The following is a 17,801-nucleotide window of genomic DNA, read 5'->3' as shown; positions in this document are numbered from 1 at the left end:
GTCTTATACGTTTAAGGTTTTGAAATTAAACTGAGCAGTTTTGGTGACTTACTGTGATTTTTAAAAGGTAAAACGGAGTCAAGAATATCACACAGATACTCAAAATTACTCATAATATCAAGATTTTCAGCCCTTATAAAGACACTGAGATGAAAGGAAACTTGCAGATTTATAAAGCCATTTCTGAACTTGATTCAAAGATGATTCTAGATTCGAATATGCTTCATGGACATTTTCTGCTTGTATAAAATAACTGTGTTGCTTGCTTACATTTAACATGAACATCTATGCAGGTAACTGATAAATCATTAATATAAAGATTCAGCAAGATCATTCCAAGAAAGAAGCCTTGTGTCATCCCTACGGGGCAATCTAACAAATTATCAGAAGATTTATCTTAAAGCTCTTAAGAAACCATAACAAAAACATTCAAGCAAGCCACAATATGCAATTTAAGCACTATTAAATTACATATTGCGGCTTGCTTAAATTTCCACTGTTTGTACATGAATGTATTGCTGGTTCTTAGTAAGGACAAGGATCCTTGGCATTAAAAAGGGAGAATTATAAAAAGATATGATATTTTTTGTGATTATTGCAAGGTTAAGATGGCACCATTAGTCACGATTTAAATCATTAGTGCCTAATGAGTTGGTGAGCGTTGGCCTAGTTTAAAAGCAGACAGAGAAGCTCCTCAATTCTTTTATGACTGTATTTAGAGTATTAAAGTCTGTGTTGAGGCTTTTAATGGATGCCTCCAATTGTGTTAGAGAAGAAGTCGCACAGAATACTGAATTATTTATATACAGTATATTGTACGGAAATTCTGTTTTTTCCCCAGATTTTTTTCTCTTTTAAACCATTTTATGATACGAATGTGTGAGCAAGCCCATTGTCTCACATCCTGCTCACTATTTTCTCGGGGACGGTGGCGCAGCGGCCGCCTGGCTCTGCGTCAATCCATCAGTAGCTTGTGCTGCGTGTGCAAACCCTCCTGAGCGAGATGGAGGAGCTACTGCGCTTCAGCTCCTGCCAAGTACCTGAATCGCAGCTCGCCAGCATTCCTAGGAGTCCTCAAACAGTTGTCACAGAACGACTGCGACACTGTCGCCTCGCCATGTTTTTTTTGTTTTTTTTTCCAGCTTCATAAAATAGCCTTTTCTGAAAATTAGGAACCACAGTAAGCATTTTGGAGCTTCAATTAGCAGGGGGGGGGGGTTTATTGTTTCCTTATATTGGCCAGTATAACTGGTGGAATATTTGCAAAGGGTTATTCAGAAATCATTCAGCTGTAGAAATTGTGGTGATTTTAAGTTTCACTTTGACAGCTAATTACTAAACTAGTTTACAAAAAACTGCTGGAATTTAAAAATTCACCGAAATGATTTATCAGGATTTACCCCCAGAACCTCAAATTTTTCATCTGAAACTTAAAATTTGACAACTAACAGGGAAGTTGACTGGATCTCGATATGAACTTGATTGGGACCTAAAATGTGAGCAAATTGGTTTGATCAAAGTAACTTGTGTTTTTTTTATTATTTCACTTGACACACATTTGCATTTCCAAATTAAGGAACAAATAAAGAATAATTGTACTCTGATTAGTTGCTACACATTCTTTTATCTAATGTATTTTTTTCTCTCTTATGAAACACTAATAATTTAGTTTTACATTTTTAGAATTTTCTTCTCAAAGATTGTAAAATGGCACTAAATCTATTTTTCCTTCATTTGATGAAATGCCTTTTTAAGTGTGAAGATTCAACAGGAAGATATCGGGAGAGTTTCAATTTCAAGCCAATTTCGTGTTCTCCAAGTGGAGTAAATGCATATTTCTTTGCAAACTCTGTGAAAAATCCTTTAAATAATAATTTAACCTAAATAATTATAATATTTTATTCTATAATCAAGCAACCTTACCTTTGTACCCTTTTGCCATACTCAGTTTGGTGTATTTGCCTAGTTTTGTCTCAGTGGATCATATTTATTTAGATATTAAATCCTTTGGCAATATTTTTTGTTTTCTTTTTTTCTATTGCAGATTGGTTCTCGGTGGAAAGATGTGGTCACCAAATGTATTAAAGGTCACTTCCAGCCTCTACTTCTCTTTTACTCCAACCCTGATGGGAGTGCCATCCACACAGAAGATGCCTCGAGACTCAACAGCAGCCACTCGCTCACCCACAAGACCAACGTCAACGGAGATGCGGCAGGTATAACTTGCTCCCCAGTGTTGTTTTTTTTTCTTCTCTGTCACGACTTTATCTATATATTCTTCCATAAAAACACCAGCCTTTATTGGGGGGGGGAGTGGGAGGATCCCTTGTAAAGATGTCAGCAGGAACCATTATGTTGATATAATGTTTGTACTTTTTGTAGTAATTACCATTGTCTGGATTTGGTTTCTGTTCTAGGATCGCTTTACCAGTTTCTCGGTACTGATTACATCTTGTAAATCCATTTGGCTGTTTTTTTTAACCAGAGTTTGATTTTATTTTCTTTAGATTTAGTTGAACAAATAAATAGAGCAGGGAAAATATGAAAACTTCAAGACTTTTCTTCCCTAAATAGTTACATCTATCCAACCATTTTATCTATTGTCTATCACTTTTTCCATTACTTTTCTCTCTGGCCATTCAACTTTCCATTCTCAGTCTACTCTTCAATCTGTCTTTCCATCAAACCCATTTTTATGCCTATTTTCCATCCATGTATCCATTTGTACATTCTCCATCAATCTTTCCATAATTAATTGTCTGTAGCTCTGTCTGGCCTTTTGTTCATTGTCCATCAGTCTTTCCATCCATCTGTCCATTATCTTTCTACTTCTATTCATTTTCTGTTGTCCACCCATTCATTCTCTGTCCATCCATCTAGTTTCTGATTGTCTGCATATCCACTTGTCAGTAGTCACTCAGTCAATTTGTCCATCTGTTCCATTCTTCATTGTCCAGCCATCCCATTTTTGTCCATGGTTTAGGCATACATTTTTCCATTACCTATTGATCCATCTATTTTCTGTCTGTCCATATGTCCATTCTCTGTCCATTGATTTTCACTGTCTTTCTATTCACCCATCTATTCGTCTAATGTCCTGCGGTCATTCTGTCTATTCATCCCAGTTTTGGCCCATTGTCAATCCATCCGCCATCTACCTGTCCTTTTGTTCATCACTTTCTTCAGCTGTCCATTAATCTGTTAATTTGTCCATCCTTTTCATTGTTGGTCAGTCCATTTTTCCATCCATTGGTCATCTGTCCTCTATCAATTTTTCCTTCTTCAATCCGTTTGTCCCTCTGGTCATTGTCCATCTGTCCAGCCGTCTGTTTATCCATCTATCCATTCTTTCTGCTACAGTCTAGTTGTTCTGGTTCCATGTGTAAAACCAACACCTGTACAAACATAGTAAATGCATAGTAAACTTTGGTGTTAAATCTTTACAGACCCACTTAGATCTCTGGGAAGTGGAATCTTGAAAAGTCTTGAAATCAGACCTGAAAGTGTTTCACTTTTTAAAACCATATTGGTTCCATTTGTAGCCAGGCGGTAGTGATGGAAACATATTATCTGCTGGGATTATTTGTCCCTGGATTTGTGCAGTTAGGGAGGTTTTTTTTTTTTTTATCCCCTTTAAAGATCCTCCTCCAACTCTCTGTGCTGGCTGTGCCCCAGCTCCAATCTGTGGCAGCTGCTCAGTGTCCATCAGAGCTGTCAGAACAGCCGGAAAAACTACATGATGATGACTGAAGATACTGTCATTTCAATTCCCATTCAATGCTCAAGGTTGAAGTCTCTATTTTTACTCCTGAACAAAGTAGCGCTGTGAGAAAGTTGAGCTTGACAATGTGTTTTCTTTCCTGCAGGTGTTGAGTCTCCAATTCCAGCACCCAAGAAGATTGAATTGACCAAAGAGAATCTGAAAGCTGTGCTGGACCACGAGCCTCACAAAAAGAAAACCACTTCGACTCTCAGCAGGGGCAGCGGACAGACCAGCGGTGGACGGGGACAAGGTAAAGGAATGAAGTAATTTACAATACTCCAAGTGCAGGTTGAATAATGAGAACAAATAATTAAATAGCAGAGGACAAGAAAATAAATTCACTAACATTTTGAGATCTTTTAAGGGAAAAACTAGAAGTGTGAACTAGATGAGTCACACTGTTTAGTTTCCGTCCTTTTTCAGCTCATTAAAAGCCTGCCTCGCTGATAAATATTTTTGTCCTCAGAATCTGGCAGCAAGCAGAGACCTGGCATGGCAACCAGGGGTAGTGATAATTAAACGTCTTTGCTGTAAAACTAAATCTGACCATGTTTGGAACGCAGAGGAGATTGGGGACTCGCGTAGGGGAGAAAGGTCACGAAGACCCGTCATTTCTGCACACGTGTAGCGTAATATTATTATCACAAAGTGTAAAAGAAGAAAAGAAAATGCAGGCAGAGGAGCAAGAACGAGCAAATTGTTGAGGTCAAGAAAAAGCTAATTGTTGGAATTTACTGACTAACAAAGAAAAAACTGGAAGTACGAATTATATTGTTCGATTTCTGTCCCTTTTTAACCTTTTAACATTTCTCTTACCACTTTTTCTCTTCGGTTTCTGGCAACAAGTAGAAATTTGGCATTTCAGTCACTGGAAGGGAGGATTAAATATCTTTGTAAATCATATCATTTATCGCTGTAAAATTAAATGTTATTTTGTTATAGTTCTTGATTGCTGATTACTGTACTCATATTTTTTACTAATTTTTCATTATTATTATTATGTAAATGTGTAAAGATGTTAAAACCAGACAAGACAGACATTACAACAGAAATTATGAAATTGAGTTTTAATTTTTTTTTAAATTATTGAACATGCATCACACTATTTCTCAGGATGAGTACTTGAGAAAAAAACAACCATGTAATGAAGAATTAAGGAAATAAAACGTAGTATGTAGAAAGACACTGAAAGTGTAAAACAGCCATAAATGGTTACAATAGAAATAAAAAAATAAATGCAAAATGTAGTATTTGTGATGAAACCTAAAATAATGTCAAGAACAAAACAAATAAGACTGCAAAGCTTAGTTATTAAGTAATAAATACATAATATTTATTAAATAATATGGAAATAAAAACATTTAATAAATTAATATAAATATAAATAAACAATAAAATTAAGGTACAGACGGAAAAAAAATACACCAGCAGTTGTGTCCTGTGCACAGTGGTCTCTGGGCCACTTTATGCCTTCAGGCTGCTGGAGACTTGAAAGCATAAAAGTGACAAGCAGGAGGAAGAAGTGATCGCAGATCCTACCAAGTAATGTGATACTGAAGGATTTCAGCACTGTTGGAATTTTCCACCAAATCCTGCTCAGGGATTTCCTGGTGTTTTTCCTATCATCATTTCCAGAGTGCAAACAATAAATCATGGTCAAGAAAGTAAAATATGTTGGATACTGAATTTTTGTGCTGTTTCTTTTGTTTCTGATTTTCATTTATTTTTTTTACTTTTTTTTTAGTGAAACGTGAGACCAGTGATCCTAAAGGACGCCTCAGGGATTTGTCCAGAGAAGCTGCCCAGAAAGCGATAGATCCTAGAGGAATGCATCCAGTCAGGAGAGATGCTGACAGAGGTGGTCAGCGTAGGCAGGAGCATCGCCACAGAGGTGGGTTTTCACCCGTATGTGGGTTTATAGGAGACTCGGCATGAGAAACATGAGGCATAGTGGAACAGAAAGCTGTCCCTTTTCCCTCGTCGAGCCCTTACGTAACTTTCCGTTTTGGAGCAATGTGTCAGAAAGGGGATTAAAGCTGCTGACGTCTGTTTGAGCCAGAGTTGATCCTCCTTGCTCTCATACTCCCTTTTTTTTTTCTTCTCATGTTTACACCAATACTGACAACTTTTACTAAAAACAGAAAACGGCTGAAATCTACAGACGGAAAAATACCCTTAGATTTGATCTATTATTAACTTATATTTTAGCCCTAAGTTTTCTGTTGCTATTCAGAACTTGGGTTTGTGTGTTTTTATCAGTGACTGACTGATTTGATTAATCTCTTAATGATGTGTTTTTATGTGTGTGTGGAAGGGGGGGATTATGCACAGTTCGCAGCATACATCTAATGCTACATATCATTTGCTATGTCGTCAGTTAGCGACACGTTAGTGTCACTCATGTGATAAATGCTTCTGCTGAGAGTGACACTGTAGTTTCTGCAAGTAAAGATACGCAGATTTAAAAAAGCCTATTTCTGATCACCATTTGGCCAAGGTTTTGGCCTGCTGATATAGATTTTAGATGATTGCTTTGTCTTTTTGAGTGTAAATAAGTAACAAAACTTTAATTTATTTTTTTCCCCAACTTTCTTGATTACAAAATGTTTATTTTAAAATGAACTTCAGAAAAACAGCCCTTGGATTATTGGATTATTTACTAAAACTGTAAAATGTTCCATTTTTTGCAACCGAGCTGTTTGTGCGGTTAAAAACAGTCAGTCGTACCATGTGACATTTACTGCTATAAGAGACTTTTTCTTTTCTTTTGTTTTAACACCCGCAAAGGCAGAAGTTCTCCATATCACATTTATTGTTTTTCAGCAAGATCCATTTAAAATACATAAAGCTTAATGTTGTGAGGGTAAAGATATGGTTTGGACTCCAAAAAGATTACCTTCATTTCCTAAATGTTGGTCCCTTCAACATGGTAAAACAGAACAGCCTTCCTGTTATCTGCAGAAGTGTCTCTGGCTGTTTAAGAGGGAGTCTGAATTTCATTTATTATTACTGACTCCACTTTTCTCATAAATAACTAAATAAATAACTGAGTTTTCTTTTCTGATTCAACAACTTCCAAATCAAAGAGCTACGTTTCCAGAGTGACTTGTTAATTCGTAGCTGTAGTGCATTCACTGATCTGGACAAAATCAGATTTTGAGTCCACGTGTTTAAAACCATCCTTATCTCTGCATACTGCTAATAACTTTGAGCCGGCGGCAGAAACTCTTCAACATTTTATATGTATACAGGGCCAAGTTTGAAGTGATTTAGCTCTGGCACACTGTCAGCAAAATGAAGTGATTCAGTCTCCTGCAGGCTTATTTCCAAGGACTGCCAGTTATATTAAGTACTAAATTCAATTTTTGAGCACTAAAACACAAAGTTGGAGTAGATTGATTTTTCTCAGCCACTTAGACGGTTATGCCAATACGACACTGGTGTCAGCATTAGAAAGAAAAATGCTTAAAAATATGTGGGACTTGTCATTTGAACTTGCATAGTCACAAAATGCATAGAGCTACCGTTAAAACTTGTGTTTAAAAGTAGCTGTTATTGTATTTCAGGCACCACAACACACTAAAACAAGCATACATTTATGCAGTAAAGTATCACTGCATTGACATTTCTAAATGAACTGACTGCCCCCCTCTGTGCACACTCTGCAGAAGAAAATTGACTTCATGTTGACTCAAATTCACACTTTCTTGTCATCTGCAAACATAACTAACACCAATTGTTTTGTCCTCCTCCTCTGCCTTTATCTTTGTGCTCTGCCTCCTGTGGTCAGAGCACACAGGAAATGTGTACAGGAGATGTCCTTGTTGCAGATTTTTCATCTTGGTGTTTAAAACTCTGTGTAGGTCCACTTTCAACTGGGACGAGGTTATTTACAGTTTCTTGATTTTAACATTTTGCCGTGTAACATGCACAAACTTTCATGGATTTTATTGGAATCTTTTGTGATTGAAGTTTTATTTTTGCGAACAAAAGAAGTGTGTCAGATATGTGAATTTAGTCTTGCTGTTTCCTTTGGAGAACTAGTTTCTCTGCAATAACAGCTGCAAGTTTTTAGGGTCTCTACTCGCATTTTGACATCCAGAGACCTGGTTGCATCGCTCAGGTTTATTAATGTTTTATATTATCATACCATGTAATAATTAAAGTGCTCTCTTGAAATCTTATTTGCCTCAGATCCGGCTCATGACAGGACCTACTCCCGCTCCGCCTCCCCTCCAGAGAACGGCTTCAAGCAGTACCTGGAGACTCGGCTGTACAAAAGCCAAGGGAAGGGACCCATCAGGACAGAGCGAATGCCGCACCTTGGCGGCCGCTCCTCACATGATCCACCTCGCTCCTCTCACGACCCTCCGCGCTCTTCTGACCCACCACGCTCACCTCAGCCTTCTCATGACCCGCCACGGTCACCGCGCTCCTCTCACGACTCGCCGCGCACCCACACCAGGCTTCAAGTGCCGCCCAGCACTGCCGCTTTGAGGAGCGGGCATCAGAGCCGGAGACCGGTGCACCTCATCAACGGATACGACACGGACAGCAGCCAAGATTCCCGGGACCGAAACGGGAGGAGCAACAACCCTTCCAGCAGAGCGTGGAGGCCCATGCGGGAGGCACTAAACGTGGACAGCGTTTTGAGCAGCGTTGATGATGGGAACGCAGGGAATGCAGGAATAGAGGAGCGTCGGCTCCCCAGCCCACGGAGAGGAACAGTCAGTCACTCGCCGTCGCGTGACCATGAGCGGGACAGAGACCTCACGTGGGGGGCATTGGAAGAACGCAAACCGAAGAGCCTGATGACCATCTACGAAGACGAACAGAAGAACGAAACCGGGGGCAGCCGGAGCTCACTGGACTCAGACAGCCGGGATGGACACAATGACACGGACAGGTCAAAGAGCTCGGCTAACCTTAAATTGCGCAACGACAACTGGAAGATCCAGAGAACTGAATCTGGATATGAGAGCAGTGACAGGCTGAGCAACGGTTCAGCAAACTTGGACTCCCCCGTTGTTGATGGTCTTTCCTCCAAGGACCTCCGGCCCATACCAGAGCTGCATCTAATGAGGTAAGGTCAACCGTCAAGTTTAGTTTTTCTTTCCCAAAACTGACTTCATGTATGACATACTTCATCCCTGGCACAACACAAAGAACATCTCTAAGAATAGTGAGGGCCCATTCACACACCTTGTTATGGTGGGCTGTCGTCCGATTGATTATGACACTGGTCCTGTTTAAAGATAATGATCCCTGTTAACTGACAGGTCCTGGTCCATTCCTGCTCCAACACACCTTTAAGTATATAACTTTGGACCATAGAGATTTAACGTAAACATGTCAGAGTTGTTCACCCTGCTAGCTTGACAGATGTTGCTTTTTCAGCAGATCATTCTGTGAAGAAGCCTCATGGTTATTTTGGAGTTAATTTGCTTTTTTGTCCTCTCCTTGCATCTCATTTTAATGATTGGTAAAAATCCAGTGTTTTAGAACATTTTGCAGCTTCCAGACATACATGAATAATGTATGTCCTCTGTATTTTAGGGATCACTTTCCTCCAAGAGGAGACGATGATTTGAAGCCTGATGTGTTGTACTCTGATTTTATCACCGGTAAGTGACTTTCCTTTTGTAAATAACGGCTCAAAACTATAACTGGTGTATTGTTATATTGGTTCCCTTTAATATAATTAAACATCTTATTTTTTATGTTAATTTCTGTGTAGTAGTACTTTGACAGTGCACATAATGAACATTATCTAAGTTTGTTTTTCAGACAGCCCTGAGACGCATCATTCTGAACTTTGAATATTAAAATGAAACCATACTATTACAATCTTTGTAAATTATAAGAATCGATCAGTCTTTGAAAGAAAAGCAAAAAAAAACAACTTAAAAAAACAAGTTGAAAGTTACTTGATATAGATAGACCATAAGATGTTGGAGACAGTTTGCAAAGACGTGTTTTCTTCTGGACTGGCAAAAAGATGATCCCTTCACCTACAGTGAAGTGACAGTGATTGTTGGTTTTTCTCGACAACAAAATGCAAAAAAGGTCGAGCCCTGTACAATTTTTTACAGAAGACAAACATTACTCTGGCTGTTATATAAACAGCCAGAAGGAATGGCTGTTGATTTACATCATGATGTAAATGAAGGAATGATGATGTTGAAGGCTGAAGTATCTCCCTTTCAGCCTGGCTTTGGCTTGACATTGAAGAAAAGCTCTCGTCTATGTTGTAGGAATCTGCAGCGTTAAGATAGCAGAGAGCAGTTTTCTTGATTTATTGTTCCATCAGTAATGTTAAGGTCACAGCCTGAGATTTGGCTCCTCATGGGCTGGATTTAACCCCTTTACAACCAGAGTCGGCTTTACCATGTGCAACGTGCAGCTTAATGTGTACTTGTAGTTTTATTTTAATTTGCTGCTTGCAGTGAAAAATGTCTTCCTCTGGCAGGTAGCACCATCATTATGTAGATTTATTAGGTAAAGCTGCTGTGAAAATGAGTTTGAAAACAATCATAGCTGGTAAATAAAGAAACCTAATAAACTGTGAGCTTAGTATGAATCATGCTGTGGGGATGTTTTATTTTATCTTTCAGTTTGGGTGCAGAAGGATTAGACTGGTTTATCTCTGGGACGTATTTTCTACATACAGCTGTATACAGCATATGCACAAAAGAAAGAAAGAAATATCAGATTAGCTAAATCCTTAAAAAAAAAAAAACCTCACTCATTAAATTTCACAACAGGACTGCTTTGACTTAAACCTGGCAATCAGTGAACTTATAAAAGGCTTCCCAGCTGTGCCCTACCAAGCAGAAAATATCAGGAGTTTACCTGCCAAGAGTTAGAACATGACTTCAACAAAGTACATTTTCAATAATACAGCAGTTACTTCATGATGCTGTTGAATCCACACTTGTTTTATTTCATATATATGTAATTTATATTAGTTAAATATGGTTTTACAATTTCTATAGTAAGTTGTATAGTCCTAGAAAAACAGATACAGTAGGATTTGTGGGGAGCAAAGTGGCAGATACCAGTCAGGTGAGGTTAATTAAGGCACTTGATTAATAGATAAAAGTGAATTGTTTGTGAGGAGTTATAAGACAAAGTTTGGTTATCAATTGGGCAAAAATCCCAAATACAGCAGCAAATCTGCAACAGAATGGCTGAAAAAGAGAAGCATCAAAAAGTTGTGAACATTGAAAGTTCAGACTTCAAATTGAGATGTTTTGATGGGACTTTGAGAGAGCTGTGCAGACATCAATGTCTAAAAACCATGTTTAATTAAAGCAGCATTAGAAAGAAGAGCGTTCCATGATGACTCATAAATTTATACAAAAAATGATAGCTGCAAAAACTAGTGGTGCTAATTTTTTTGAAAATATTTGGCATATTTACTTCCCCTAATGTCATTTTTCAGAATAAATTCTAAATCACTAATTTACTTGGCTGTTTAACTCTCAGTTTAATAAAGTTTGACATCCTGTCGAAGTTTTGGAAACCGACAATCAAGTAGTTAGACGTTTATACGCATGCTCATATTTTGGAGTGGGTGAGAACTGTTTATGCAGCAATTCCAAGAGGCCTCTCTCGTTTATTTCTGAATGACTTTATTTCAAAGAAGAAACATACAAGAATGAAATAAAACTAGGACAGAAAACAATATTTGAAGGGATTAGAATTGAAGTTGTGATTTAGCATTAGCGTCCTCTAAATAATGTGTTGGTGTAGTTCTTCATAAACCAATGTTTATGATTAGTGCTTTATGGTTAGCACAACTTACTTTTTAGTTGGTGGTGCCCAGCGTTGTTCAGACCTATGTTTGGTAAAACTAAAGATAAGATGCTTCTGAAGCTCGTCTAACTCAAATATACTCACACAGGCCCCCTACAGTCTCTAGAGAATTACTGCAGTATCATCATTCTTTTTATTTGTTTTTCAAAGAAAGGCTTACTGCATTTAAGAAGATTCGTTTAGATTTTTCACAAAGTCCTAAAATATTAACCGCTCAGGCTAAACCTGACCTAAAATCCAATTGATGAGGGTCCTCTAAGCTATTTTAAGATCCAGCTGGGATATTTACACCCTACTGCCTGCAAATTGAAATGACAAGCTGCAGTAAATGCGTCCAGAGTCAATTTGGCTGGAGTTCAGCAACGGGGGCAGCATTTTTCAGAGTCGCACCAGGACATTCTAGAAGTCCATTAAAATCTGAAATCCCCTCTGGTAGCACATTCATATGGGAGGCAGCTGTCAGTTTACATTTTTACCACACATATCAATTCTTGTGATGGATATAACTATAGGCCTGCATAGATACTTTGTAGACTTACAATTTTTTTTTTTTTACTTTTTGGGGATTTTTTGATATGAAAAGTAACATTTAAATAAACTTAAAAACTGTACTTTAGGACTTCGTGATTGGATTTCTCCCTCTTTATCTTCAAAAGGTCCATCTTTATCAAACAGAAGTAGCATTACTTTGTTCCTTTTCAAATCTTATTTAGCAACTTGGCATGATCCTTTCCAGCTATAATAGGAATGTTGGGAAGGGAGGAATTTATGGCACACCACTTACTGCAGTTTTAGATCCTAATTGCTCCAGAAGCACAGCTTAATCCATGCAATCGGCGCGCATAGAGGGTTTCCCAGCAGGACATTCAGAGTACATCTGTTTCGCTGGCATCTGCTGCTCTAGTTGTAATACCAAAGTGGAAAAAGTTTTTGGTTTTTTTTTTCAACAAAAACAAAAAACAAAAAAAAACTAATAAAACTGGCTAATGTTAGAGTTAAAGATGTTTGTTTGGTTTTAACAGCCCTATGCAGTTTTTCCAGAGTTGTTTTCTCCTGAAAGCATTTCACTAGAAAAGGTGGATGTGATCATGAAGACACAGGGATTTCCCAAAGGGAACACACTTACACTCTCATCCCTCTTTGTTATTTTTGAGAATCGTATTGTAACGGTGGATTGCCAACTCTCCAGATCAGGGGCATCAAATTGTAAACTGCCCACATGGACTTAGTGGCTTAAAAATGCAATAGTGTTGTGGAGGGGATCTAAAGTCTGGGAGTCTGACCCCGGCGTAATTGCATGCCAGCACAAAGGATTTAGCCACTAATGCTTTGGAGAGAGAGCGAGAGTGGAGGAGGAGGGACAGGAGGGAAAGAGGGGGTTATGCTGACACATCACAGATGGTCCTCACTCAATCCTGCTTGTCCTGTTAGTCAGCTGTTGTCTGTCTCCAGTACCTAAAATCACACCCACCATGCTAACCTGGCTCAACTCGAGCACCACCAGCACCCCCTCCCCACCAATCCATAGACTTGTTTCTAAATTTGTTTTTTTTTTTTCCGGAAAGTTGAAGGAAGTTCACCCTTTCAGCCTCTCCACTTTAACCTGTAGCAACCATGCAATTTAATGTATTTTATGTGATAGACGCATTCAAAGTAGCAAATGGTCTTAAAGTGAAAGAAACTTTTTTTTTATATACTTTGCCATAAATTTGCATAAAAAATTGACCGACACTCAAAAACCTGACAGAACTTGATGTTTCACAAAATCTTCTTCATTCTATCAACACCCATGTAAAGGGGGCCTACATGCATAACAGGAAACCATGTGTTGTCAGTTGAAGCATCTGATGTAACATCATGGTGGTGGCTTTGTTTCTGGGCAGGCAGTGGGGCGGGGGGATACTGTCTAACAGCAGGGACAGGGAGGCTGCTGAGGGTTAATGGGGAAGATGAATGGAGTTACATACTTATTTAGGGAAACAATTCCAAATATCCCGAGAGAGCAATAATGATCCAAGCATATTTATGAGGTAGAGTGGCCAACTCAAAGTCCAGACCGAAATCCAGTTTAGAATCACTGGCAAGACTTTAAAACTGATGTTAACAGATTTTTTTGGGGGGGGTATATCTTGTTTTTTTTTTTTTTTAACTTTATGTTTTTTGGTATATTTATAGATATACATTTGCTGTACTGTTAATTGCCCATTCGGGACTTGAATAAATCAGAATTTTTTTTTTTGTCCAAAAAACTTTTAAGCTATTTGGGGGGGAAAAATTTGGCAAAAATGTCAGTTTCTACATGAACGAAGACACATAGCTCAAAAAGACTTAAAGCTGTAATTGTAGTTACGGGTGGTTGCTACAATGTGTTTTCTCATTGGGGCTGAATACTAATACAATTTTAAAGTTTTTGTAATTCAACAAAACGGTAAAGATTCCACAGGTAAAAATACTTGCAAAGCACCATACAACTCATTATAGCACATGCTTGACCCTGAAAATATACTTTTTCTCCTTTCTTTGTGTCTCTTAGTTTCTGTTTGAGTTCATTCTGGGTCAGTTCTGCTTTTAGGATCTGTTGGCCTGGGCTGACTGGGCCTGAACATTAACTCACATTCCCTCCTTTGAAGGGCCATGTACTTTGGCTGCGTCAGACAGTCAGAGTGGTACACAGGGGGCCCGAGGGCGCTCTGCCAGACTAGCTGGTTTGATACTTCCTCTCCCGGCACCAGGCAGAGTGGGCCTCACCATGACCCCTGTTGGATAACATGTCTTAGCTGACAGACCGAAAGAAATTCATGTACAGAAAACAGTCACACATTACTTGTTTTTTTTTCTATTCAGAACAAGGAAGAAAATCCCCTGATCTACAAAATGTCAACGTCCTCACTGGTCGACTTATCGAAAGGTAGCAAACATTTCTTGAAGTTCTATGGTGTTGAAAACATTTTTTTGACAAATTCAAGACTAATACCAGGGTTTTTATTTTTTGTACTTTAACAGAAAAAGAGCCTTCCGATATACGCCTGGAATCCTAGAAAAGAACAATGTCCTGGATAGAAAGCAAGAGGAAAATCCGGACGGCAGCCCTGCGAGCCCCGTACCTCCTTACTCTCTGAAGACCAGCAGTTCTGAGTGGAACAGCTCGGATGACCTCACCGGACCCCTCTCTGAGCAAGACGAATCTGGCCACACAAACTTTCTGCACAGCTATTATCCACCTCTAGCTCCCAAACCCATTCTATCTGATGGCATCTGCCCCCGCAACCAGCCCAAAAACAGTCTGTCTGTTCTCCGGCGATGGATCGAGACGCCCGTCGAGCACAGACTTTCCTCCGACGCCAGTTCTAAGTCGGGGTCTTCAGACCAGGAGAGGAACGACCTGTCAGCCAGTGAGAGCGAGGACAGATTACCCAGTCCAAAACCCAGACTGGATGACGGTGCAGACTCCCTATCCTCCTCCCTCCCAGAGATGGTCCTCCCAACCACTTTCTTTTCTGTGGACAGCTGCATGACAGATACTTACCGGGCCAAATACCACAGGAAACCGGGCTTGTACAGAAGAGCAGAGGACCACACCTCATCGGGGGAGAGCGACGCAGAAGGAAGGGGTCACAACACAATAGAATCAGGTACAGAGCATAGGAGACTGCAACTCCAGTCCTCGAGTACAACTTCTGGATGCATCCCTGCTTCTACACAACTGAACAGAATAAATGGTTAATGACCAGGCTTTAAATGCCAAGGAAGTAATTCAGCCTTTTGATTCAGGTGTGTTGCAGCAAAGATTCAACCTGAATTTGCAGCAGAGTTGCACTTGAAAAATGAAATTACTCTTTAAAACTTTATTTTGCTGTTTAAAAATCACCAAACGAGTTCATAAATGAAGCCGCCATTTTGAACCACAATAGATGTGCTTTGTTTGCACCTTCGCAGTCCCTGTAGGCTTTGGCCGACTAGTCGAAGTTGGCTTAGCCTGACATAGGCTGACCTTTGCAGACTGGTCATTACATTGTTTGGTTGCTTAGAAGTTAAATTCAAACACTCTTCCTCCCACAATCCATTTAGAAATCATAAAGATGGCCGGAGAATTCCTATGACCTCCATTGAAATGTTTTTTGAATTGTTTCTGTGGCTTTAATTCTTTACAGGGAATACGGAAACTGTTCTAATGTTTAATTTTTAGATTTTTATCTGTGAAATTGGTTACATGAATAAAATGCACTACTTGAGGGTAGTCCTAGTAGAGACATGACACATTAATCTATTTGAACAATTTCTTTTCATTTTTTTTTTTGCAGGCTTCTCTACAACTAAGACTACTGCAAAGTGGAACCCAGTTACTCCCAAATTCCTGGATGAGCACGGTTTCCTATGATCGAACAATGAACTTGAATGTTCCTGCAGCCGGACGCTGAATGGACTGACTGTTACACCAACTCTTTCTGTGGAACGTGTGGTTCCTCTCAGTGCGCTTGATATAGCAAAACAGAAGGCCAAAGAGATTGCAGAAAGGAAGACGATTGTCTTTATTTTGTGAATTTGCACAATAGAGTGCTAGAAGGGTACAAAACGTCCTGAGACCGGTGAAGAATGTGTCAGATTAAGTCACTTTAACAAACAAGAGATTAGAAAAAAAAAATCAGTCAAAGATGTATCATGTTTCTCCGTGTTTTGTCTAGATTTTATGGAAGCTTTTATTTAACTACTCCCATTGTAGCGTTCATGAGGCGGTTGCCTCAGATCTCCCTTTTTCTGATGTTCAGAGAGGTTCTCGTTTCTGTTTGAGAGATATTTGCATGGTTGTTTTAGGGGAACATTAAAAAAGCCACTATTTTACTGTGTCCTTAAGTAACTCAACCATCTTGGAGGAGAGGCTTTTTGTTTGAAAAGATCTTTCACTAATGCCAGTGAAGGTGAAAACAAATTAGGAGGCGACTTGTGATTATGATAAATAGAATATTTGATTGACACGTGTACAGCACATCCTGCTATCTTGCTTATTTTTAATTGTGTATTAACTTTTATTCTGTTTTTGTATTTGTTTTGTATTGTTCTTTAACACTGTTTATGTGCATGGGCAGTTTAACAGTCAAGGCTTAATTCTTTTTACGGGAGGTTAAGGATAAAGTGTTGCAACAATCTTTCCTTTCTGTTTGGATATATATATATATATATATTTCAGACTAATGCACAGTGCCTTTAGTATTTTTCTATGTTGAGGTTAAATGATAAAGATTTGATTTGTACAGCTCTTTGATTTTAAAGAATTTTTGTAACATACAATTTTATTTTTTATTAACTGATGTATAAATAAACGGTTTTATTTAACCATATCTGTATGCATCACCTGTGGTCATATTTCACGTTGGAGCAGAAATACTGATTTGTCTAACATGATGCTGTAAAAAGTGATGATTTGCCGCCACCTGCTGGTTACACCGTCATCTTCCCCTGGCAGACCACCAACTTGCAAGTCCCTCTAGTACACGTATGTGCAGAAGGGAGCAGGTATGTTCTTTTGCTTACCAACAAAAAGGTATCTGTATTTAGTGTTTACTGCCTCTGCTTTAAAAGTTGAGCAACCGGATGCCATTTATTTAAAAAAAAAAAGGATATTTCTGATCAATTTCATGTCAATTTCTTAAATTAAGTTGTTTGTTTTTTTATCATTTCAGACTAAGTTTTGGATAAAATATTAAAACTGAATTTATTCATTGCTTTCCTGTTATCTAAGCTCAGCAACCTCAACATGTTTGGAAAAGTTCTGGATTTTCTTTGAGAACTTTTTATAATCAGGGGAAAAAACAACAAAGGAAGATGTCCGCTATTTGAGAAGATTAACCTTGAGGGGTATGTAATTCAACCAAGAATAAACCATACTTATGGAGATCACGTCTGTGGGCTTTCTCCAATTATTTAATCTTAAGAGTATGTAATTGTCTGATTTTTATGAGTGTAAATGACATAAAAATAAATTCTCATTTTTAAATAAGAGATATTTTTGTTAATCCTAACTGATCTGGAAAAGGAAGTGATTTAATGTTGTAATGTGCATATGAAATGACTTAAATTTGTGGTAAATAAATTTTTTTTCCAAAAACTGAAAAATGTAGAATTGTGTGGATGGAAGACAGGTTTGGAAACCTAGGTTTGGTGATATTTTATATATTCTTCATAACATTTTCCCCTCCATGTATGGGAAGCACTTTTGCTGCCA

General features: G+C 38.5%; 1 protein-coding gene across 1 annotated transcript in view; it reads left to right on the top strand.

Annotated features, from left to right (window-relative positions):
* usp53a (ubiquitin specific peptidase 53a) overlaps positions 1 to 17,476 on the top strand; it is a 55,720-nt gene extending 38,244 nt beyond the window's left edge. Inside the window, exons 10-17 of the mRNA XM_032583366.1 lie at positions 2,045 to 2,216; positions 3,867 to 4,013; positions 5,508 to 5,654; positions 7,958 to 8,846; positions 9,320 to 9,387; positions 14,426 to 14,489; positions 14,585 to 15,213; positions 15,883 to 17,476. Of these exons, the coding sequence (XP_032439257.1) occupies positions 2,045 to 2,216; positions 3,867 to 4,013; positions 5,508 to 5,654; positions 7,958 to 8,846; positions 9,320 to 9,387; positions 14,426 to 14,489; positions 14,585 to 15,213; positions 15,883 to 15,959 (2,193 nt within the window). The 3' untranslated portion in view covers positions 15,960 to 17,476. The remainder of the gene's footprint in view (positions 1 to 2,044; positions 2,217 to 3,866; positions 4,014 to 5,507; positions 5,655 to 7,957; positions 8,847 to 9,319; positions 9,388 to 14,425; positions 14,490 to 14,584; positions 15,214 to 15,882) is intronic.
* Positions 17,477 to 17,801: the final 325 nt, after the last annotated feature.

The sequence above is a fragment of the Xiphophorus hellerii genome, chromosome 14 (genome assembly GCF_003331165.1).
Source record: "Xiphophorus hellerii strain 12219 chromosome 14, Xiphophorus_hellerii-4.1, whole genome shotgun sequence".
In the NCBI taxonomy this organism is placed as follows: Eukaryota; Metazoa; Chordata; class Actinopteri; order Cyprinodontiformes; family Poeciliidae; genus Xiphophorus; species Xiphophorus hellerii.
The sequence above is the reverse complement of the archived record's forward strand: the minus strand, read 5'-3'. Positions and strand labels throughout refer to the sequence as shown.